Source organism: Chinchilla lanigera, unplaced genomic scaffold, assembly GCF_000276665.1.
Source record: "Chinchilla lanigera isolate Chin_1 unplaced genomic scaffold, ChiLan1.0 scaffold00112, whole genome shotgun sequence".
NCBI classification, from domain to species: Eukaryota; Metazoa; Chordata; class Mammalia; order Rodentia; family Chinchillidae; genus Chinchilla; species Chinchilla lanigera.
Window position 1 is genome coordinate 1,655,484 of NW_004955513.1, and position 25,031 is coordinate 1,680,514.

Sequence of the window (25,031 nt, forward strand, 5' to 3'; positions counted from 1 at the left end):
CTCGCCGCACCCAGCGCCGCTCGAGGACGGCGGCGGCCTCGGTCTGCGCCCCGAGCCGCCGAGCCGGGTAAGGCTGCAGCCCCGCGGCTGCTTGCATCGCTCGGGGCTGGGTGACCGCGCAGCTCTCCGGGCCCCGAGGGGCTCCAGCACCGTGCAGCTCGAGCTCGGCTGCAAAAGTTACTGGGTAGCGGCTGCTACAGCGGGGGGCTGGAGTGGCCCGAGAGGGGCGTGAGCGCGCTGGGAGCTGCATCGGAAAGGAGCCGCCGGTTTTCCTGTCTGCCCCCCGCCTCCACCCCCACCCCAGGCCGGCTTTTCCCTGCGTGCGTGGCTCTCCAGGGGGTAGCTGCTGGGAGGAGGCTTGTTTGGGAGCATGCACGGGCAAGTCGCCCTCCTCCAGCGCTGCTCCGGACCCCGGTGTAATCGCCGCGCACCCCGCGCCCTCGTGGCTCTGCAAACTGCCAAGCGCACAGTTGCGCCCCAACTCTCGGCCAGCTGGAAACTTCTCTCCGTGCCTCGCAGGGGCTGGGTAGGTGGAGGTGGGGAGCAAGCGGGCACCAGCTCGAGCGAGCGCGGCGTGGAGTTGGACTCCGAGTCGGGAGGCCGGAGCAGGGGGAAGGCGGGAATTGGACCTCGGGGCTGGCGGGTGCGCCGGCCCTGGAGCGGGTCGCGGGTCTTGGCTGGGGGTTGTTGCGGCGGCAGCGCGCGGAAAAGAGGGTGCAGCTCACTCCTGGGCGCTTTCCTGCGGCTGGATGTGTTTTTATTAAGGGAGGCGGTGCCGAAGGAGGGGGCCACTTCGATGCTGGCCGGGTCTTTGTGAAAGGCTTGATTCTGAATTGTTTGGGTGGTTCGCATGCAACTTCGAAAGGCAAAGACAGCGGCGGGTTTGCCCGGCTCCGTGTGCAGTGCACACGGCTTGCAGCCGGCTGAAGCACACACTCTGCCGACCCGTGGCGTTTGTGGTCTGGGCGCCCCGCCTGTGCATGGGGACCCACACGCCATCCCCAGCCCTTGGGCGCTCGGGGCTCCTGCTCCCCCCACACACCGCGCGCCCAACTTTCCGGGGCTCCTTGGTTGCAGAGAGCGCCACGAGGAGCTGCGAGCCAGAGAAAGTGCGATTGCAGAGCAGGGTGCGGGGAAGCGGGAACGGCGGTGTTCACTGAGGCGGTGGGGAGCGCTAGGAAGCGACAGGGCCCTGCCGGGGCGGGAGACGGACGGCAAGGAAGGTGACCCTGGTCAGACAGGGCTTCCCTGCTCCTCCTCGTCCCCGTCCCACCCTCCCCCAAAGCAGATCCCACACCTTCCACTGGCTGGCTGGGAAGAGAAAGGAGACCTGCAGGGATATTGTTCTCATACCCCCAAAACCCCCAGGAGCCGGTGCCCGCGGGGACAAGTTTCCCACGAGGCTACGACGCAGCCCGCTACTCCACGAGGAGCCAGATCGCAAGCCCAGCCAGCTCCCAGAGGCGCTAATTCAATAAGACAGAGAAATCTGAGTTCAGAAATCCTGATAAAATCTAATTTTCAGGTTTTAATACCCTGGCTATCAGCCCCCCCTCGGTTCCTGAGGACTCTTAAAAGAAAATAAAGCACATTGATTCTATTTGTTTCTGGGAACTGCAGTTTCTTAATAATATCAGGTGAAGATTTATTTTCCAAGGAGAAAACGATCCACCAGGATACAACCTCTTACTCTGAAATTTCCCTGCCGGCTTCTCCCTGGCTACCCTCCTGGTTATTCTGGGGGCTCTTGAGCCTCCCCGCCCCTCCCCTGTTTTTCTTTTTTGGCAAAACCCCGTAATATCTGAGTGCTGAGCTCACAATTCCCCCTGCGATGCCAGCAACGCCCAGTTGATTGAATGATTGTAAACACATCGCCCTGGCAGATTTTGTTGCTGCCCCCCCCCTTCCTGGGAATGTGTGGTGGCATTTAAGCCAACAAAACTGCAAAGCAATTAGTAGAGTTGCAAGTTGCAGCGTGGGGCCTCTGCTTCAGGCTCTGGGCCTCGCAGCCTCCCGGCTGCCACCACCAGCGAGTCCCAGCCCCGGCCGAGCCGCTGGTCCTGCAGGGGACGCCTGCAGCCCGGCTCCTCCTTGCAAGCCCAAAGCCCTGCGCCCTAGGCACGAGGAGCTCCCTACCTGTTTGTGAACAGTCGGGAGTCTGCTGCTGGAAGAATTAATTAGGGGCATGCTGCTTTCTGGGCAGCACGGAGCTCACTCGGGTAGAGAGAAGCATCCAAGCCGTTGCCGGCCACGCTATTTTATTTTTACTACATCTTCTCGGGTTGTAAAAATAGACGCCGGGCACGTTTTTTTTTGTTTTTTTTTTTTTCCTGAGAGTTTCCTAGCAAGGCGTACATTCAAGGCCGGGCCGACTTTATAACAGGTTTCTCCTGATGCAGCCCGGGTGAGATGGGAAAATGTGGTCCAGCTCCGGGCCCTCATTCGTCTGCATTAGGAGCCTTCATCCAGAGAGAGGGACGGGCCGCCTTGACACTGACACTGAGGGATGGAGGAGCCCCGCCGAGGGCCTGGAGCTGGGGCACTGGCTGGGGGCTCCTCCCAGAGCTGAGAGGATCAGCTGCCCGCGCAGGCCGCAGCGCCCACCCTCCAGTTTGTCATGTCATTTCTGGCAGGAGCGTGTTTGTGTCTGGGTGGTGGCTTCGCGGGCTTTCACAGAAACAGTTAACTCCTCGGGGACTTCCCGCATGCGATGGCTCCCAAGGTTGTCAGGTGAGAGTCGGGCTGACATTTGAGTGATTTGGGAATTTAAATGCAATAGTCCTGGGCACAATAACCAGAATAATGAATGGCTGAGACGCTTGGTATAAGCCATGCAGTAACCTTTGCCCTGTTGGCCGGTGTGTTTGGCTGGGGTCCCGTGCTGGCAGAACACGAATTCTCCTGGGGAGGTGGAAAGGGCTTGGGAACACACCATGTCATTGGAGTCGTGTTTTCCCTGTGTAACACTCGGATTAGTGATATCTGTTTGGGCTTTTACATAGTTACCTGAGGCTTCAAATAGTAAAGCAATCAGTCATCACAATAGTGATCCATTTATAAACCTACTCTCTAAAGATGATTGTAAAATCTTGGCCTTGATCATTTTCATTTCTGTGCAAGTCTCCGATATCCTACTTTCTTATCCCATTAAAAAATTAAACTCACCGTTTCGGATTGTGCTGACCTGTCTGTCCGCTCTTGGTCCAGATGTGGACACCCTGTCCCTGTGACCCCGTGGACGGGGTCCTCTCTGTACCTATTGTTACGGTTTCACCGGCTCCTTTAACAACTTTGACATTTTGACTTGTCGGGCATGGTATTTGAAAGCAGCCATTAAATCTTGGCTCTTGGGGATGCTTTACGTCTCTGACCCTCAAGCAGAGCCACTTTGACTGAACGAACACCTCCATAAATGATGAGACGGCGCCTCACCTCTTTCATAACGCGCCCAATCTCCAAATAAATGTGCAGCTCTGATATTAATAAAAACAACCCAGTCTTCTCAGGGGACCTTGCTAATGCAGCCTCATTTTTTGCACATTTTGCCAGAGAGCTTTGTTCTTATATATCTCTAATCTCCCCCTTTTTAATTTGTTGCAGGTGTTGTTGCTAATGGGTTTGTTCTCTCTCTCTTTCTCTCTCTCTCTCTCTCTCTCTCTCTCTCTCTCTCTCTCTCTCTCTTCTCTCTCTCTCTCTCTCTCCAATGAAAGACAAGCCAGACTCCTAGGTACATGGATGGACTGAAAGCTAAAGTTGCAAAAACTTCATAATAAGTTACTGACCAGGCAAGGGCAGCTGGCCCGTGCGTAGTGGCGGTCCCCGCCGAAGCACCTCCCCAGTTAACACCTCCATAGCTTTTTATTTTGCAGCCTAGTCGTGCAGTTGCTGTCACCTTCAGCCCATATGAAAAGAAATCTCTTTGGTTCGAGATGCCAAGTCCGGTCTCAAAGAGGGAGCAGGTTTCCAGCTAACACGCACACCTCCTGATTTTGTTTTATCTTTACCATGCAGGCCGGAGGGCTGTTGCACGGTTGTGTTGAGCGAATCACACGTTAAGGGCCCTTTAAAGACCTGGATTGATTGGAAGGACAGAAATTAAAAGCAATCTGATCCAGTCCCACGCCGGATCCCTGTGGATTTTCTCCTTATCCCATTTCCACCCACTGTCACAATTTGAGAGTCTGCCTGATTTGATCAGATTCACCTCCGGGGGAGGTGTTCGCACCAAGGTTAGGAGGACGAAAAGTTACAGGGCAACTTCTTGATCTGCCCATCAGCAGTCTGAGAAACGCTGGCTCTGAATTTTCCGCAGCGGCCTTCTGGAAAGAACAAGTTCCTCGCTGTTCTCAAACCTGCAGTGCTCAAGCCTCTGGGACGTCCCGGCCACTGCCGCCTGGTAGATGTGGCTTTTCCATGCTGAGGCCGAGAGTCCTGCCTGAGCCCGCGGCTGCCTCCCCAGGGCATCTCTGGGCCGCGCCCCTGCGGCCTGCACAGCCATGCTGCACCTGCTGCCGCTCCTCCTGCACTGCCTCACGCTGGCCTCCTCGGACTACGACATCTGCAAATCCTGGGTGACCACGGATGAGGGCCCCACTTGGGAGTTCTACGCCTGCCAGCCCAAGGTGATGCGCCTGAAGGACTATGTCAAGGTGAAGGTGGAGCCCAAGGGCATCACGTGTGGGGACCCCCCAGAGAGATTCTGCTCCCACGTAAGTCGCCCCCCCAGACCCCAGTGCCAGGCCCTGGGGAGAGGGGCTGGGAGGACCTGCGGGGTAGGTGAGAGGATCAGGTGCATGCATTGTCCGTCTTGAAAATGAGCAGAAGCAAAGCCACCTGAGGCCTCTGGGGTCATGTGACATTCTCCAGGGTGGGGGCTGATTCCGCTCAAGAAGAGCATGGTGCTCACAGGCAAGCCCCGCCTCCCTTGTGGGAAGCCAGCAATCCAGGCCATCGAGGACAGACTGTTTGCACTGATGTTGCATTCTGGCCTGACTCGGTTGACCCCTTCCTTGGTGAACCCTTCTAGCCCCCAGGGCAGTCCCGCAGACAGTACTGTGAGGCCGGGCTCTGCAGAGAAGGTTCAGCTCTGGGGCACGTCCACGGGGTTCCTCAGGCAGGAAGGCCCAGTCAGGCCAGGGTGGACAGTTCACCCCGTGCCCTTTCCCCACCAAAGTCACAGCACTGCTAGAGGAAGGCATATGTTCAGGCATCGTCACTTAAGTCCCTAGTGAGAGAGTGAGGGGACTTAGCCACGGGTACTCCAGTACTCATGTGACGTTAGCAATAGCAGTAATGAGAGTAGAAGTCATTTAATGTGCGACCCTGGAACCTGGGCACCCGGAGCTTGACTTGTATCACTTCCCAGTCCTCAGGGAAGGACTTCAGCCCCACCAATGTCTGTGTAGAAAAGTAGGCATGTTGGGGCAGGGTCTGTTCTGTTGCCTGTGAAATGGGCACATAACATATGTGGTTATAAGGATTCTGGAGTTCCATGAAAAGTGTTCAAAATAAGATGAGGCACAGAGCAAGTGCCCTGGTCTGCCTCAGTTTACCCTTTCTGTAGTGTATCCTCCAAGCCTCCCAGTAGAATCTAGCAGCTGCTGCCACTCCAGTCATACACATGGGGGAAACTGAGGCAGCAGGGGTGGGGACCTTCAGCCAAGGTCACATACCCAGTGGTGAAGCTGTGATTCTGGCCCCTAAGTCAGGCAGCGAAACCACTTTCCAAGGCCTCAAACTACGCCGAGGTCTGCAGCTCCGACCCTGCCCGGGGGCCGGGCCAGGTTCCCGGCTGTGAGAAGAGACAGCAAGGGTTCGGCGTCATCCCCCCGCTGGCTGCTGCTCCAGGGTCACAGCAGGGCAACCTGGTGTCCCCACCCTGGGCTTCTGAAGCTGTCTCATCCCCTGGAGTGCCTTCCGCCAGCCTGGGAAGGTTAGGTTCCCGCCTGGGCGTGTCCGTGGTGACAAGGCTGTCCCTGTGGGTACAGGCTGGGCCAGGGCCAACTGCGGAGGGGGGGCAGGGAGAGGAAGGGGCAGCGCAGGGCTGGGAGCCAGGGCGGAGAGTCCGCGGGCAGCAGTGCCCTGTGCCCTGCAGGGCCACCCTGGCTCCGCGGCAGGCGGAGGGGCTGGGCCCCGGCAGTGGGGTGCAGCCAGAGGGGAGCCCAGGTCTGAGTCTGAGTTTTCCAGGGAGAGGCGACCTGTGTTTCTTGTGTCGTCTCAGCTGTGTTTTTTCTCTTAAATATTAATCAGTGCCTTCGTGTGCGGGGGCGGGGTGCAGTTACACTGTGATCGGTAGGCCCAGCCTGCACGCGGAGCTGGAGGGGCGGGGAGGGGCATCAGATGCCAGCCCGAGGCCCTGGCCTGGCCGAGGCCTTGCCAAGTGCCCGAGGCCCTGGCCCGCTGCCCCTCTGCACCTCAGACGGAGCCCGCAGAGCTGAGCCACTGCACCCCACCCCTTGCGGTCTCAAGGGAGACAGGGGAAGAGGGCAGGGGAGACCAGCGGCCGAGACCCCGCGTGGCTGAGTCTTGGCTTCGCGTCACCTGTTTGATGGATGTAAATATTTCATGACGGGCTGCCATCGCCCCGCCTCTGATTCTAAGTCTGTGGACAGTGAGGACCGGGGTGCTGCCTGGACGGGCGCAGGGAGGCTGGCTCGGGGGCTGGATTCGAACCCGAACGCTGCTACTTAGTGTGGCTCCTCCATTTAATCATCTCTAGGACTTCGGGCAGGGGGGAGTCCCGTTCTAATCCCTTTTTAGCAGTAGAAGGAGTTGCCTAAGCCCTGCCAAGGTCACTCGAGCGCCTGAGGCCAGCCGGGACGCACGCGTGCCCCTCTCCAAGCCTCGGTCTCTTCCTTTCTCAGCAGCGACAGCGCCGCAGCAGGGTCACAGCCTGGCAGGAGGAGGCGGCCGCGCCGTGCGTGCGCTGGGTCCGTCCGGCACACAGTGGGTGCTCGGTGTGCGGTGGCTGCTGTCAGCTTATCACTGCGACTGCTCGGTGTGTACTGGGCTTTTCCTTCCCCTGGAGTTTTTGGCCTTGCTCCAGCTTTGAGGAGGCCACCCCTGAATTTCTAAGTTTGGGCAAGCAGGCAGATGCAGAGGAAGTTTAAACTCCTCCAACCAGAGCTCGTGTGGCTAACCAGCCAGCAGGGGGCGCTGTAGAGATGGCCAGACCACCCTCTGCCCCCTGCCGTGGCCCAGAGGGTCCCTGCCGCCTGTACCCCTCCTGTGGCATGTGTGCGACCGCCTTTCCCAGCATCCAGCCCACCGGAGCACAAGTCCGAGGGTGGGAAGAAGATTTCAGGTGCAGACCTTTCTCTCCCAGCCGCCTGTCCTTTGGCAAAGCGAGGCCACCTGAGAACTGAATTGTAAATTCCAGCCGGTGAGGAAGGGGCGGGGGATGGAAGACAAGATAAATGAATAAATAAAAACCTATCGGCTCTCAACGCACAAGGAGAATTCATAGGACAAGCTCTCAACCGAGGATTCTTGAGCAAGGGCAAAATTTCCAGGGGGGACTGTGGGGGAACAGAGGGGCCCCCCCGCCCCCTGTTCCCAGGCCCTGGCCCAGAGGCCAGCCAGGAGCTGCAGAGCCCTGGAGGAGGCCGGAAAGGCAGAGGGCGAAGGCGGCTGCCTGGACCCCTCTGGGCTAGGAAGGCAGTGGGGACGCCGGGGTGGCCCACAGGGCTCCGAGAGAGGCCTCCCCCTGTGAGCGCCAGGGGAGCCCCTTCTCTGTGCCCTGGGGACAGCCTGAGCCCTGGAGACCCTGGGGATGGTGCAGCAGGAGGGAGGTGCTGAGCAAGCCCGGCCGGGCAGGGTGGCTCTGACCGCATCCTACACCCCGCCCAGACCCCAGGACCAGCCGAGTGCAAATGCAGACTCCCAGACCCCGCTCGCAGGCTGTGGGGCTGGAATCGGAGTGTGAACCAGAAATCCGGAGGACTCGGGTCCACAGGAGGCCAGCGCTTCCCAGGGAACCTTCACAGGTTCAGGCTGCAGAGAAGAAACAGGACTGAGGGTCCTGGGAGCGAGGGAATGGCTGTCCAAAGACAGCCTCAGTCTCCCCGTCCGTAAAGAGAGAGATGATTATGACTGCCTTGCCCACCTCCCCACCTTCCGGGAGGAAACGCACCTGTCAAAACTTGCAAGTGCTTGGGTAGAGTCTGTTCTAGTGGAAGGCCTGAGTATTATTGCATATTCAGCCTTGTGTGTCTTGATTTCTCCGTGTTGAAATGGGTGAACATTAGGCTTTTTATTTAAGGAGACTCTGGAGAGATGGAGGTCAGGATTCCATGCTGTGTGACTTTCAGGGGGAGGCTTAACCTCTCTGAACCAAGTTCCCTCTCATTAGGGCTGTTGATAGATATATGCACAGGGGACTTTTGTGAGGGAAGCACCGGGACCCCAGTGCTCAATTCGTGAGAGCTAGGGGTACCAGTTCTCTAAGCCCAGATGTCCCCACGCCCCACCTCCCGCCCCAGCTCTGGAAGCTTTGCCACTGCAGTTCTTCCCCACAGCCACCCTCCTGAAACGCCTGAGGCAAGGCCCAGGAGGACAGGAATAGTTCCCTGAGCTGACACCTTGTGCTCCAGTGAAGGCTCCTGCCTGCCAGGGAGCAGACAGAGAAGGCCAGGCTGTGCTGTCACCCAGGCAGGGCCCGTGGGGACAGGTCCTTGGTGCTGCCTGCTCTGATGGAGCAGGTTTGGGTCCAGACACTCTGAGGAGGGCAGAGGCGGTGCAGTCAGGACCAGAAAGGGCCCAGAGGCACCTCTTTCTGGTGCTAGAGACCTCCCCGCCTTCCCCATCCCCGCCTTCCCCTGCTCCCTCTCTGTTCCCCAACCCTGATTTTTGGAGGGTTTTTTTTGAGACATGATCTCACTACGTAGCCAAGGCTGGCCTTGAACTTGCTTTGATCCTCCTGCCTCAGCCTCCTGAGAGCTGGGATGACGGACATGCGCCACCATGCCTAGCAACCCCAGCCCTGTTTTAAATATATTTTCCTTTTGCACCTTTCTACACGTGTCGTCCAGCCCCACAGCTGGTGAGGCAGGCAATGGGTGGACCGGAGACAGGCAGGATCCTGCGCCCTGCCCCTTCTGAGCCATGGGCCCTGCAGGCCTGTGGCCCCGGGTCCTCTAACAGAGGGGCTGGAGCAGCCCAAGCAGGACCGAGGGGGGCAAGGGAGGGAAGAGGCGGGGGGAGGGCACAGGCAGGGCTGCACAGCGTGGCCCCTGTCTCACCTCTGCCTGTGGAGTTCCCAGGAGTGGGGTGGCCTGCAGCGCTGGGTCAGCACCCACCCCGGCCCTCGGCTGCTGGACTGCGGCCTGGCTGGGGCAGCTGCGGCCACACGGGTGCTCCAGCCCTGGCGGGAGGGGAGGAGTGACGAGGGAAGTGAGAAACCACAGCCGGTTCTGCTCGGCTTTGGTGTGTGGGACCTGATTCGTTGTTTGGCCGCGACAGGTTTGCTTAAATACATGAAAATGTGTTTCTGGTTCCCCGGCAGGTGCCAACTGCCAGCAGGGGCGGCAGGGCAGCCGGGTGCGGGCATTGGGTGGGGCCCCGGCACTTGCAGACCCCAGCAGAGGGAGGAGGCCTTGCCCACGGGGGAACTAAGCCCAGGGGTCTCTTGGCAGTGGCGGTGTTTCAGTCAGAGTTCCCGGGTGATTGCCGGGTACGTTCTGGGGTTTGGGGGAAACTCGGATTGGTCATAGACACAACAGGGCACCCTGTGCACGTGAAAGACCCCGGGCCTAGCACAGCGCTAAACAGTGTTTCACAGATTTTTTTAAAGTTTTTAGTTGATGTAAAATCCATATAACACAAAATGAACTGCTTACAATTTTTAAAGTGCGTTTATATATCTGTATATAATAAAATGTGCCCTTTTAACTAACGCGTGCAAGTCAGTGGCATTATAATGACAGAGGGCCATCACCTGTGTTGAGTTCCTAGCCATTTCCGTCACCCCATAAGGAATCCCCGAGCTGTTAAACAGTCACTCAACATCCCTTCCTCCCCCACACCGGCAACCATCACTCTACTTGCTGTCTGTATGGATTTACTTATTCTGGGCATTCCGAATAAATAGAATCAGACAGTGTGACCAACCCAGTGGGTGTGAAATAGTATCTCATTACGGGCTGGATTTGCATTTTTCTGTGGAGTCTCTCTGCGTGTGTTGATTGGCCATTTGCCTACTCTTTGGACACACATCTAGGTCCTTTGCTGTCTCTTTGGGGTTGAGTTGTACATGTTCTTTCTATATTCCAGATACTAGGCCTTTATCAGATTCGTATTTGAAACTGTTTTCTATATTCTACGGATTGTCATGTCACTTTCTTGATGGTTTCCTCTCCATCTAGTCCAATTTGTTACTGTTGCTTTTGCTGCTTGTGTTCTGAGTGTCCCAGCTGAGGACCCATGGCTAGATCCAAGATGCTGCATATTCACCCCTGCGTTGTCTTCTAAGCTGTCCATAATTTTAGCTCTTTGGTCCATGTGGAGTTAACCTTTGTATATGGTGTGAGGTAAGGATTCCTTTCATTCACGGCACCCACTGCTCCCATCATTTCTGGAGGGTCCTCATTTTTCCCCCATTAAATTTTCCCGGCATCTCCACTGAAAATGAGTTGGCCACGGATTTGTGAGCTTATTTCTGGACCCTCACAAGTCTGGCCCGTTGTACCACTGAGCATGTTTTCTGCATTACTTCATCAAACCCTCCCTGTGTCCTGCGTGGAAGAATCTTCTAGTGTCCTATATGCCCATTTTATAGATAAGGACACAAACCCCAGTACCAAGTGACAGCATGGAGGCTCGAACTTGGATCCCAGCTGCTTAGCAACTACACTAGGGTGAAGCCTGAGGAGGGGGAAGCGGACCCTCACCGCCACCATCCCACCGTGCTTCTCTTTTCCCCTGCTCAGACGTGTAGGCCGGGACCTTTGCGTTGTTCTCAGAGGAGGGTGACTGGGCAGGGGTGCTATGGTTTCTCTCTGGTCTCCAAATCTCTCTCTGGCTGCCACTCCCCCGCCCCACCGCCCTCAGCCGGGTGCCAGAGTCCCTGTCTGACCTTTGCCACACAGGTCGAGTTGCACATAGTAGGTGCTACGTGGATGGGTGACATCCCTCATCTGAGCCAAGAGGGCAATTTGGGAGAACCCAGAGGAGCCCCAGGAGAAGCCGGGGACCCCAATATCTATAAGCACGTTACAGCAGGTCGGTCTGCTCAGGCCAGGACATGGGCACCTGGAAACTGGCTTCCGGGCCTCTCCGACCCCACCCCTAGGAAGTCCTAGGATCTGCGCACACAATACAAAATCACTAGTGGGGCCCAAGCCCCTTTGTTTCCCATCTGAGAACCTGAGGCCAGGAAGAGTGGAGTGACTTCTTGCCAGTCCCCGGGAGGGAGTGGAGGACCGGGAGGCTCCAGCGCAGGCCGTGGGCTCCCTCACATGGGGACTGGATCGGGGTCTGGGACCATTTCACCCGGGGTTCATCCATCGGTCCATCCACTCACAGCCGGATTCGGCCTCCCTCGGAGGCATTTGCTGGGGTACGGGGTGCGCATCTGGAGGTCACCTGCGGCCACCTTGGTGTTGGTGGTCTGTCCCCAGAGTGGCTCAGCTGTGGCTCTCACAAGCCCAAGGGGACCACGAGTGCCTCCGCCCAGCCCACCTGCTGACCATGGCGTTTCCTACTGCAGCAGCGCCAGGTGTCCTGTGACAGCTGGCGTGGCCGGTGTGAGCCAGATTAGGGCGGTGGCCCGAACGTCCCCAGCTGCGACAAAGTCAGCGCTGGTGATGATCTTCGGCACAGAGCACTTGGTGGATGTGCGCGGCTGTGTCTTTCTCCCGGCAAGGCTGGCGTGGGGGCCCCCGTAGCATGGATGCAGCGTGGGAGGCTCAGGGAAGGGGACAGTCCTACTCCAGCTTACTGAATTCAACCCTCCATGTTTATGGGCCCCTGGATCTAAATCCGGGGTCTCGACAGTCCCTGCTTCATGGCTGGTCTTCTCCCCCAGCACACTTTGTCTTAAGTCCCTGGGGACTCTTTGGGCCTCCCCAGGCCTCACTGCAGCTCCCTCCCGCTGCCCAAGTCATCTGTCCGCTTGACTCCGCGCACTGCCTGGGGTGATAAAGTCAATGGTGACGGCCAGGTTCCTCAGCCACCAAAGGCCCTGCGGTGGACAGGGGATGCGGAGAGGCCTGCGAGTGTGGGGTCCGCTAGGGGCTGAAGCTTCGTGGCGTGTCCCCTTCCTCTGGGGAGATAGGAGTGGCCGGAGGCAGGTGGCAGGGTGGAGAAGCCAGCTGTGCAGAGGGCACCTTGTCACGGCACTGTCCGGAACCTTTGCCAACAGCTGTCCTGGGGTGGCCGCCGGGAACCGGGCCCCCTCAGTGTCGGCTGCAGCAGCTGAGGGACCCCACGCAAGGCTCTTCCCCGGGGTGCAGATCTCCCGCCTGTGAGATGAGGGGTGTGCATGTCGACTCCAGTGTCCCCTGGGTCCCGGCCCGTGAGAGGGGGGGCGGGAGGGAAATCGGGAGAAGCCAGGTCCTTCCAGGCCCCAAAGGCCCAAGGAGGACAGAGAGCAGGAAGCCAACTCATCTCAGCAACAAAACCCCAGTGCAAGTGGCGCCCAGCTTTTCAGGGTCCCAGTGCTCTTCCTAGAACAATGCCCACGTGTGCACACACATGCACACAGGCGTGCACACGCAAGGTCGCACGTGCCGCTGGGGACTTCCCAGGCAGCCCCGAGTCCACCCATGGCCTCCCCTGCTCAGCCATCCAGCCTGAGGCGGTCCTGCCCTGCTTGGGGGAATCTTTCTTTTTTCTTCCGTTATCAGGAATGGAACTCAGGACCTTGCACTTGCCAGGCAGGTGCTTGTGCCGCTGAGCTATATGTGCGGCCTTTGGGGGAATTTTAACTACAGGGAAATCCCATTTTCTCTCCTCGTCGTCCTTTTTCTTCCTCTTCCTCCTCTTCTTTTTCTTCTACTTCTTGATTTTTTGAGACAGGGTCTCACTATACAGCCCAGGCTGCCCTTGAGTTTGTGGTGATCCTCCTGCCTCAGCCTCCTAAGTGCTGGGATGACAGGTGTGTGCCATCCAACCCAGCTGAGTTTGTCTTCTTGTTACTGACTGGTCCTCCTCAGGATTTTGTGGATGTCACATCCTCCTCCTCCTCAGAGCAGAAACAACTAGCATTTATTAAGTGCCTAGCATATACCAAGTGCTTAACTCAAAGCAGCTCCTTCTGTCTTTGCAGGAAACTTAGGACAGAGTTTACAGTGATACTCATTTTGAATATGAGGAATCTCAGATTCAGAGAGGTGGATCTACTTGCCCAAGATCACACAGCTTCTAGGTGGGGGACCTTGGTATCCTACCTGGGCTGCCTGGACCCAGCATCCAGGCTACTATCTGGTTGCAGACCTCAGGGGAGTGGCTTGAGCAGCTCCAAAAGCATCGTGTGTGTGCGTGTGTGGGTGTGTGTGTGCGCACGCACACATGCATGCAGCTGTGAGCGCCAAGGAGCATGCTGTCCCTGTCAGCCCGGGGGAGGAGGGCTGGGGACATCTCCCACCCCTGCCCTTTGAGACGTGACAGAGCCTGCTAATCCGTTTATTTGGTAATTCACTTATTCCATGTCTATTTGGCAGTGTGTGTGTTCCCACGCGCCAGCTCCGGGGAGGCAAGGTGGCTTTGCCTGGAGGGAGCCGATCTGTCTTTCTGGGGAAGGAGTGGGGGAAATATACACCCGATGAGGGACAGTAATGAGCCTAAAAATAGAGGGTAGCAGGAGCAGCGGGTGACGTCGGAGAGGCTCCGGCCCGGCCACTTACCGGGGCTCCCCAAGGTTCCCCAGCCCGGGCACAGCGGGGATGGGGTGGGGGTCGGGATACCCTTGTGGCCACTGGTCAGCCCAGGTGGAACACTGTCCCGTCTTGGGTCCCCGAGGTGTGGCCCAGCCCCTGGCTGCCTGTGCCCGGCCCACGTGATCAGGGCGGGGGGTTCCTGTGAGGACGGCTGCTGCCTGTGGGCCAGGGGCGTCTCTGCCGCAGGCCAGGAGGGCTCCGATTCTGGGGTGCTGGGCCTCATCCCTTGCACCGCCCAGCCCTTGTGAGGGGCATCTCGAAGGTCCCACCCTGGGGGTCAGTGTGACCCAGAGACCAGGGAAGGCAGGGCCCAGGCTCCGTGTGAGCTCCCCTGGGAATAGCAGCACATCGTGGGGCCCCGACAGCAGGATGCGTTAAACCCCCAGCGGATTTCAGAAGCATCCATTGCCGTCTCCCCGGGATGGCCTTGGACGCCATCCAGCCTTGAGTGTCTTCTTGGGTTTAGTAATTCAGAGGCGGAGGGGAGAGGATCAGCAGCCTGGCCGGCCCGGGCCCCAAAGTTTGCTGTGCTTCGGAGCTGCAGGGTCGCTGCTCGGCTGGCTCCCAGAGACCCAGGGGCGTGTGCTCCCGGTGTGGGCCAGAGAGCCACTGGGCTGGGTCCCGCTGTGTTCCCATTGCTGCCTGCAGCCTCGGTGCCTGGGGCTTGCCCTCTGCTCCGTCCCCTCCATGCCCACCTGCCTGTTGCTGAGCCCTCGGACCCCCCGGGGCACCCTCTGTGCCATTCACAGGGACCACGCCGCGGACACCCCTCTGGGGCTCCCGCACAGGGTCGGAATGCCCAGGAGTGTGGTGCTGAGCAAGTGAGGGGCTCTGGGGGCCCCTGCTCTGTCACCTGGAGGGGAGAGTCCGGCGGGATGGAGGTCACCACCCAGGTGACAGGTCTTTGGGACCCGCCCTGCTGGCCTCCTGAGCCCCACCGTGTGTCTAAGCTGAGCAAGGCTTCTGGCTGTGGGCCGGTGCTGGGTAACTGGTCAGCTGGCTGCCGCCTCAGTGGTCAGCCTGCCTGGCCCCTGGCGTTGCGCCTCTGGCAGGCCCACCGCCCCTTCCCTGTGATCCCGGCGGCCGCCCCTCTGGTGACCTATGAGGAATGAGTGAATGGACAAATTAACAGATGCACCCGCCCCCCCCCACTCCCACCCTCATCCGGGTGTGGCAGGTGTGCCCAGGCTCAGGCCACACCCAGCGACCTCTGTCCTCTGCACGGACACCCTCCAACTCCTCAGACAGCAGCAAGAAGAAGCCCTCGAGGTCTGGGCTTGGGGCCACTCCCACGAGCTGTCCCCCGTGTGTTCAGTACCGTGTCTACTCCTGAGGCTTCTGAGAGCTGAGGACCCAGGTGGGGCCCTGCTGAGCGGAGGGAGTCACTCTGCAAACCCAGCGCAGGCTCCACACTGCCTTCCCAGGCGCAGGGTGGAAGGGACAGGCTTCTAACTGACGCCGTCGCTCGGGCACACTGGGGTCCAGTGCTCGCCTGGGCAGTAGGCACAGTGGCCGGGAGCGTCTTCCCCAGGACAGGGTGTTTAAGGGAGAAAGGCTCCTTACTGGGCGTAGTGGTGCAGTCTTGTCATCCCAGCACTCGGAAGGCTGAGGCAGGAGGATCGTTGCGAGTTCAAGGCCAGCCTGGGCTACAAAGTGAGCTCAAGGCCAGCCTGAACTGCATAGCGAGACCCCCTTGAAAAAAGACAAAAGAAAGGGAGGAAGGGTCCTCTGAGAGAGGGGCCACCCTGAAAGCTCAGGGGGACACGGGGATGTCAAGAAAGGAAGATGAGGCCGGAGAGGAGACAGCAAGGCCAACATAGGAGAGGACCCGGCTTCGCCCAGCCGTGGGGGAAGGGCCCTGAGGCTCCCAGAGGGGCCCAGGGCACTTGGGGCTGGATCCGGGCCTTGGGCGCAGGCTGGGCAGGCTGGGATGGGAGGCCGGGGGCAGTGGGGGCCCGCTGGGGGCAGGAGCGCGGTGAACCCTTGAGGACTGCTGCAGAGGACGGGGCAGCTTGAGCCTCACCCCTCTGCACCTCTCCATGGCCTGTGCCCGGCTCGTCCTTGTCCCCAGCCTCTGCCGGGACCTGCCACAGGCCTGGCGCTCTGCTGTTCAGCCCCCTCATGCAGGCGATGGACCAGGGCTGGGGCCCGGGGAGCAGAGGAGCTGGGCAGGAAGCCCCAGCCCTGGCCCAGGCCCTGCCCCGGCCCTGCCCCTGCCCCTGCCCCAGTGCGGCCCTCCCAGCGCTTTCTCCTCTGATGAAATATTCATGTCGGCAGAGCGGCCCTCTCTGGGAAGGCTGCCGGCCGGCGCACGCTGACGCACTGCACAGGCTTTTAAAGAGCAGGACGCCATTCTTCCCTGTAAGCATTTTCTAAGTCCCAAATCAATAACGCACTCCGCAGCGCTCGCCCCCGCCCCGCCCCGCTCCTCCTCTCCCCTTCCTCCTCCTCTCCACCTCCCCCACCCCCCGTCTTATTTACTTTTCAGAAACACAGTAGATGAACGTGTTGTAGAGTTTGGGGTGGCCAGGCGCAGCCCCGCACCAACAGGAGTCGGGTGGGCAGCGGGAGTATGAGCGACCCGGGCGCCAGGCACGGCAGCGCCAGCCCCAGCCCTGGGCACGGGCTGTGCAGGCAGGAGGGGCACAAGGGGAAGTATCTGAGGATCCTGAGCTCCTGAGAAAGGGGAGGGCTCAGGCTCACCCTGCCTCCCTCTCGCTAAAGAATTGGAAAACATTTACAGCCTCACCAGAGAAAACAGGACCAAGGCAGGAAAAGAGGGGGCCTGAGACAAAGCACGTGGAGCATGCTGCCAGAATAGATCACCAGATTCTAAGAATGGAGCGTTTGGGGCTCGCTGCCTTTTGTGGTAATGAGCTCCCTGTCGCTGGGGGTATGCGAATGAAGGGGAGCCATCCCCTTCTGAGACGGATGCCCACGCGTGTCTGGTTGGTGGTGTGGTACCAGTGAGGCATCCACTGCCTGTGGGGGCCACCAGGGATTGCTGCCAGGCACGCTTCAGCCGGGAGAGTTTCCCATCCCAAGCATTCCTGGAAATCTGGCTGTGGGAAGAAGCCACATATGTCCAGGGCAAAGCAGATTTTTTTTTTTAAGAACACACATTTAAGTTCCTGGAGAGATTAACCCTCATCTCCCCGGGGCCCCAGCAGGACCCCCGCCTGCCCACTCTGGCTCTTCTGTGGGTTTGCTCCTGGCTAGCACGTGGGGCCTGGCAGTGGGGCCTGGCCCTCTGACCGTGACCTCCTGGCAGACCCCATCCTGGGTGTCTTGCTGCAGTGCACAGCCCTGCCCCCCCCCCCGCCCCCTCGGAAGGCTTGGGGGTGGGGCCTGCTGGGGAGACTCGATGTCGGGCCAGGCCCTGGCCAGCTGCTGGGACATGGCCGTGGATGGCCTGTCCTCCCAGCAGCCCCGTGGGACTCTCCGGGTCCTCAGTCAGTTTGCAAATGTCCCCTAATTGCCACATGTGGCCGTGGCGCTGGTGACCGTGGTGCAGCCCTCCGTGAGGTCATGGCTCTGGAAAAGAGGTTGGCCAGGGACAGGGTTGAGATGGAAGCCGTCAGTGTCCTCTCGGTCCCTCGGGACTCTGCTGCAGAATGGAGGCCGCTGGGGGGCTGCTGAGGCAGGCCAGGCTCCGGGAGGCTGGGGCGAGGCTCGGGGTGGGGCGGGCAAGCCGAACCTGCCGTGGCTCCCTCGCTTTCCTGGCCTCCGGAACGGACCAGGGCCAGGAGGGAAACTGCTCCCTGGACAGCGCGGTGAGGGTCGCTTTCGGCTGATTCCCAAGCCCAGCGAGGTCACCTTGCTGTGACCCAAGGCTTCTGCTCCACGGGGAAGAAGCTAGAGGTGGAGAAACAAGAGGGGCAGGGATCGATGAAACCGCAGAGATCGAGGGCGGGAGACAGGGAGGGAGACGCGGGAGGCGGGGCGCAGGGGCCGGTGGGCCGCTGGAATTAGCATCAGCGCTGAACAGAATCTCTGTTTCCGCCGCGTTAATAATTTATCCCCACTGCAACTTTTCTTACCAATAAATAGGAAATAATTTGTTAGCGAGAATTCCCTGGGCGAGGCCCTCTCCCCAAGGGGAGGAGGGTGTGTCTCCGTCCTTCCTTCCAGACGACACGGAGGATGAGGAGGAAGCCGCACAACTGGAGATCTCAGGATGTCAGGGTCAGAGCCTCTTGGCCCACTCCTGCCTGACCATTTCAAGAGGAGGGAAACTGAGGCACAGATAGGCCGAGGCCCCAGCCAGGGTCACCTGTGGCGTTACGGGCAGCCCCTGCAGTCCTATCGGCGTGACTCAATGGGTTGGAGTGCTCGATCCTGATTTATGCGCTGTCCCAGAAGTCCCAGGAGCCAACCCAAGGGTGTGAGTGCTCCTGCGGCTTCCCTCCCTCGGTCCTCCTCCCTCAGTCCCCAAACTGTGAACAAGAGCCGGCTCTGCTCTCGGCTTTTCCCGGCTCCCAGCCCCGGGCGCCTCCCACCTGGGACCGCAGCTGCCTCCAGCCCATCCGGGAGGTTGACAGCGTGGCAGACAGGGTCCAAAAATCTCTCAGCTGCTCAACTGTTCTGGGCCTGGCACATGCCTGGGTGTGACGCCTGCCTCCCCCATGGAGCCGGTGTGTGTCTGCGGAGAGTGGCAGGGGCTGGGGGTGGCGGCGTCCTCCCCAAGGGTGAAGGACACCATCTCCCCATTTGTCTCCAGGCTGGGGTGCTTCTTGTCCCACCACAAGCGGGGTGACCTTGGGAGGTTGTTCAGCCTTTCCTCGTTCATGAAATGTAAATAAAAGGATTCCTTTCATTTGCAGGACTAGGGACTGAACCCAAGGTTTTTGTACCGAGCTACATCCCCAGCCCTGTTTTTTAATTTTTTATTTGAGACAGGGTCTCACTCAGTCACTAAGTTCTCTGGGACTTAGTTGAAACTTGCAATCTTCCTGCCTCAGCCTCCCAGAGTGCTGGAATGACAGGCGTGTGCCATTACAATTCCAAAACCCAGGATGCTGTGAGCCCCGGCTCTGACAGTTGGAGCCATGGGTCCGGGGGTGGCTGGGACATTCTCCTGGCCTCCGGCACCCCGAGCAGTCCATACACAGGTGCTGGCCTCGCAGTACCTGAGGCTGGGCTTGCTCCTCTCATGGAACCCCCCTTCCCCCGACAAAGATGTCCCATGTCCCCAAAGAATGCAAGAGCTGGGCTGTGGTGGGGCCAGAGGCAGACGGGGCTATCTGCAGGGAGTTTACCCCTAGTTGAGAAGCCAAGACAAAATATCTTTTCCTGACCTGTCCCACGTTCACGACTGAGGCCTGACAGAAAGGGAGGGATTAACCAGCGAAAAGCACACAGATGAATTCAATCCCGGTTTTGCTGACATGGAGCCTTTGTAAAGAATGTGGACCCAAAGACAGAGGTAAATCTGTGCGTTTTGCTCAGTTCAGTGGACACCCATGCATTCATGCAAATGCATGACTGGATTAAGAAATAACTCTGAAGCAGGGAACAATGGTGCATGCCAGTCATTCTAGCACTCTGGAAGGCTGAGGCAGGAGGATTGCAAGTGCAAGCCCAGCCTGGGCAACTTAGGGACCTGGCAAGACCCTGTCTAAAAATTTAAGGAAATACGGGCTCAGAAAAGGCATACCCTCCCAGGGTAAAGCTGAGATAGAAGTCAAGGCTTTCAGGCCCCCGCCTCAGACAGGGGGTCCCAAGCAGGGACATGGGGCGCAACTGTATGGAAAGTGGATTTCTGCATTTTTGTGGAGAAAATTCCAAGGCTTTTAATCAGGGTACTTTTGGACTACTTGTGAGATGGTTAAAGCGATTGATGCTCTTGATAACGTCACAGGTGGGCCTTGGCGCCATCTAGAAAGGTCCGGCATGTGCCCACACACCTGACTTGCGAGCCCTGTATCAGGTCACTTAATCTTGGCGTTGTTTGTGCCCGCAGCTACTCTGATCCTGGAAGGCTGACCCCAGGAGCCGGCAGGGCCGCCCCTCCCTCACACACTGTCAGCAGCTGTCAGCGCTGGGGGTGGAGGGAGATTGGGGCGAAGTGGGCCTTGTCCCCAGCTCCAGCCTTGGAATTGCCCCCAGCGAAGGACAGAGGACAGGCCAGTGCCGAGGTGGCTGGACTTCGCTCCTGAATGGCTCGTGGCATCCTGAGACCTCAGGTGGGGCAGAGGGAGGACGGACAGAAGTCGGGTACATAGGCCAGTAAATACTCAGCTAACTCCTTAGTTTCCAACCCCCTGCTTCCCCAGGGGCTGGCCTGCCGGTGAGGTGCACACTGTCCACACCCTTGCCTGGCAGAGCCTACGGCGGCCCAGTCCCCCAGACGGGCAGGCTTGGAGGGACCCATATGCCCGTACCCTAAGGACCACTGGGGGGCTGGGCAGGGTGGGACAAAAGGCAGGGGATGGGAGAGGGACCAGGGCGGGTGAGTGGCTGCCTGCATCGGGGGTCCACGGGAATATCAACACGCTGTGTGCGGTAGCCGGATACCAGGGTAACTGCCTCTGGATTCGTGGGTGCTTTTAATTTTCATTTTTGTGAGTTCGTGTGTGCAGCACGTGACACCTGCATGCCTGGTGGAGAGCTGGCGCGCAGAGCAGACCTTCATTCTTCTGACGATCCCTTCCCTCCCTCCGCCCCTCCCTGCAGCTCTTGGTCCTTTTCCCATTTGCAAAAGATCAATCTCACTGTTTCCTAGTATCTATCTTTTATTTTGCACTTTAATTTATTTATACTTCGGGTTTCTCATATACAAGAAACGGCTCGATATTTAAGCTTGCGTGTCTGACGGATTTCGCGGAACACGGTGGTCTCGAGGTGTGTCTGCTTTCCTGCGAACGACTCACGTTTACCCTTCTCTGTAGCAGAGCAGGGCTCCAGGGTGCGTAAGCAGCACATCATTACAATGACCATAATACCTATAATTTAGTGATTATCAGTGACTGAGAAAGAGGGAGGAGGGGACAGAGCTGGGAACACAGGGCAGAGGAGCAGATTCGTTCTCAGAGGCTCTGCCCACTCCTCAGAAGGCCTGGGCCAGTCCTGCCACCCTGGGCCTCGTTTTCCCCACCTGCTCACAGAGGGCTTGCACAGGGGCTGCGTTCCTTGCACTCCAAGGTCTGCCAGCCTGGTGATCAACAGGGCCAGGCCGGGGGGTGGACGAAGGCCTGGCAGGGGGCCGAGGAGAGCTATTTCGGTCAAGGAGGGCTTTGTGGGCCTAGCCTCCATGAGCCCCAGGGCCAGTGCTGCCCACCGAGGGTCCTGGGCTGTCTGGAAGCCTGTCCTCCTCTCCCGAGGATCAAAGCCACGGCCAGAGGTGGACTGCAGTGTGGCCTGCGGGGACGGCAGGGTGGCGGCTGGGCCCTGCGTCCAGTCCTGGGAGGGGGCCTCATGGCTCATTGGAGAGTAAAAGGTTTTTAACTCAGATCCAAGGCATTTTGTCTCTGAACAAGCCAGACGCCTAAAATATTCATCAAAGGGCTGGGAGCAGTCTGGGGCCTGGTGGCTGGTACCACTGTTTGGTTGTGTTTTTTATTTTTAATTAATAGACTTTATTACCTAGAGAAGTTTTAGCTCTGCAGATAATTGAGTCGCTGGAGCAGAGCATGCCACTGCCCCTCGGTCTCCCTGCTGGGGTGGCCGCACGCCGGGCATCAGTGTGGACCCCGGGGGCAGTGTGCCAGCCAGGGTGCCCACCCTTGCCTCCCTCCCCTGCAGGAGAACCCCTACCTGTGCAGCAACGAGTGTGACGCCTCCAACCCCGACCTGGCCCACCCGCCGCGCCTCATGTTCGACCGCGAGGACGAGGGCCTGGCCACCTACTGGCAGAGCGTGACCTGGAGCCGCTACCCCAGTCCGCTGGAGGCCAACATCACCCTGTCCTGGAACAAGAGCGTGGAGCTGACCGACGACGTGGTGATGACCTTCGAGTACGGCCGGCCCACCGTCATGGTCCTGGAGAAGTCGCTGGACAATGGGCGCACGTGGCAGCCCTACCAGTTCTACGCCGAGGACTGCATGGAGGCCTTCGGCATGGCCGCACGCCGGGCCCGGGACATGTCCCCGTCCAGCGCCCACCGCGTGCTGTGCACCGAGGAGCACTCGCGCTGGGCTGGCTCCAAGAAGGAGAAGCACGTGCGCTTCGAGGTGCGGGACCGCTTCGCCATCTTCGCGGGCCCCGACCTGCGCAACATGGACAACCTGTACACGCGGCTGGAGAGCGCCAAGGGCCTCAAGGACTTCTTCACGCTCACCGACCTGCGCGTGCGCCTGCTGCGGCCCGCGCTGGGCGGCACCTACGTGCAACGCGAGAACCTGTACAAGTACTTCTACGCCATCTCCAACATCGAGGTCATCGGCAGGTAAGGTCGCGGGGCGGGGCCTGGGCTGTCACCCGGTTCCCGACGGTGCTGGCTGACGTCTGGGATGTCACCTGGTTCCTGGGGTATTCATGACCTGGTTCCCAAGACACATCTGTTACCCAGAATGTCACCTGGTGCTGGGCTGTCACCTGGGATTCAGCTGGCTCCCGGGTGTCGCTTATCGTCTGAGACATCGCCTTGTTCCTGGGATATTAGCTGCTGCAGAGGATGTCCGTGGTGACTGCCTGTGCCTCTGATGGCCGGGCTGTGCAGACAGCTGTCTGGGCTGTTCCGGGCAGGGTGCGTGTGTGGATGTTAACGTCCTCGCAGAGGGAGGGCTGGGCTAGCACCTGGGCTGTGCAGGGTGAGCCACTCCCCACTCACCCGGGGCCTTTCTGTCCGGGGGTCCTGCCGACCACCTCAGGCCCCACAGTGCACCCGAAAGACGGAGCTGGTGGGGCCGTGTTCTCGCAGCGCTGCCTTGTGTGGTGAAAGGCTGCAACCCGAAGGCAGAAGTGGAGAGCGGTGCCCAGGGAGGGGCCAGGAGCGCCAGGAGCAAACCTGCGGCCGTTCCCTCCCGGGGAGGCGCTGCACGAGCTGCGGGCGATTTCCTGGTCCTGCAAGTGCAGGTCACGTGTGCCCGTGGTGGGTACCGCGCTGGTCTCTAGGGCAGGGACCCCATCCTGGCCGTCTGCCTACTGAGGGTGGCCGGGGTTGGAGGAGTTAGCCGGCGAGGTGCTCAGCACGGGGCCTGGCACGTGGTGTGTGCTAAAGAAACTTCTGAATGAAATCCATACGGGTCGAAATACCGGCACGAGAGGCCTGGCAGACGGAGGGAGGACAGCGCTGGGACCCAAGGGTGTCGCAGCGTAACTGGGGCTTCAGCAGGAGCCGGGCCCGGGGCGAGTCTCCACGGCAGGCTGCAAGTTCTGCCCAAGCGTGCAATTCCTGACAGGTGGGAAAGGCAGCTTGCAGCCCGGTGTGTGCAGAGCAGTCTTATTTTTGTAAACTCTACCGTGTGTAATCTTGACACCGTTCACAGGCGTGGGAAAGAAATGTGCCGGGCCCGGGAGAAGCGCTGGGGGACACTGGAACCCCGCTCGCTCACAGCTGGCTGGCGGCTGGGCCCCACTGGTCGGGCGGGCCGGGGGGCACCCTCGCTCTCTGCGTCTGTTTGCATCTCACCCCACTGGGACGCAGCTGTGACTCCAGGTGGACAAAGGCTCAGATGAGTCTTCGGGGAGTAGGTCAGGTTCCAGGCTGCAGCAAAGGCGAGTGTGTGCGCGGGGGCCAGGGATGTGGGTGCCTGTGATTTCTAAGCCTCCTCCAACTGGGGTGAGAGCTGGAAATCAGGGATGTTCTGGACTCACCTGGTATCTAAGCACTGCCATGGAAGCCAGGGGCTGAGGGGTCCCCGAGGGTCCTGGCCTGTGTCCTGACTGCCTCGGGCTGCCACAGGGGACCCTGGCCTTCACCTTACACTTCCTGGGCAGCTCGCACAGGGTTCTGATGTCTGGGCCAGTGTGGGGTCCAGGCTGGGATGGTGACTGCGAAAGGTTCAGCAGGATGACTCGAATTCGGGCCTGTCCTCTGTGCCCCTCTCCGGGCCTTGGGTTTCTGTCTGTGACCACAGGACTGGGCTGCCCACCTCTCCCTGCAAGGTAGCAGGATGCTCCCCGCTGGGTGGCCCACACACCTTGGGACCCAGCACCTGGGCAGAGGGTTAGCTGTGGGGATCCATTCACGGAGAGTCCGTAGCTTCAGGCAGCTGCTTGGTAGGGAAGCAGCAGCTTGGTTGTGGATTAATTAGGTCTGGCTCGGTGCAGACATCCCCGATTTCCAGCTCTCATCCCAGTTGGAGGAGGCTTAGAAATCACAGGCACCCACATCCCTGGCCCCCGCGCACACACTCGCCTTTGCTGCAGCCTGGAATCTGACCTAGTCCCCGAAGACTCGCCCGAGCCTTTGTCCACCCTGGTGGTTCCACAAAGGGCTGTCACTGCCTCCACTTGCCCTTCTTCAGCTCCCTGGGAGTCCAGCTGCGGCCCCAGGGCAGACAGGCAGCACCCAAGGGCAAGGTGTAGGACCCAACACACGAGGCCCCCACAGGGTGTTGTCCAACAGGAAAGCACAGGCTGAACTAAATGACAGCCAAGATCCAAAGCCGCTTGTGTCCAGCTCTGACTGCCCTCGCAAGCTGAGCAGTTTCCATGGTGGGCGATCTCTGGCCGCTCATGGGATCCCAGAGTCCTTGCATGGGTGTCAGTCCCCAGCTCTGCACAGGTAGCAGGTATTCAAGCCGAAGGGGGAGGCCGGAGGGGGAGAGAGGACCCAGGGCCCTGGGAGACGGCGACTGGTACAAACCAGAGAATAAAGTGGAGGGACACAGCTGCAGGAGAAGGTCAGGATAGTAGCATAGAGGGAACCTAGCAGCCAGCACTTCCGGCAGCCCTCCCTGTCCCCAGCCCATTCCCGGAAGTCAGCAGGGGGCGGGGCTATTTTCTCCTTGTGCACCGGGGAGCTTGGGGCAGAGGCTGAGAGTCTGGGCAAAGCCGGGACGTGAGGAGGGAGTAGGCAGAACCCCCACCAGCACAAGGTCGAGCAGCGAGCCCCCACCTGCTGGGCTTCTCGCCCCAAAACAGGACTCCCAGCCCAGCTCGAAAGGTGGGGCCGGCCGGTGTGGGAGAGTCAGCCAGCTGCCTGCGGGTCCCTTCCAGGGAGCGTAGCTGGTGATCGCCCCCTGGGCCAACCTCGGCTTGCTCATCCGCAG

At 59.5% G+C, this 25,031-nt stretch overlaps 1 protein-coding gene across 1 annotated transcript in view; it reads left to right on the forward strand.

The window, feature by feature from the left end:
- Positions 1–25,031, forward strand: part of Ntng2 (netrin G2) — a gene marked incomplete in the record, with an annotated part of 46,665 nt that overhangs the window by 1,086 nt on the left and 20,548 nt on the right. Inside the window, 3 exon segments of the mRNA XM_013506741.1 lie at positions 1–67; positions 4,012–4,709; positions 21,618–22,261. Of these exon segments, the coding sequence (XP_013362195.1) occupies positions 4,497–4,709; positions 21,618–22,261 (857 nt within the window).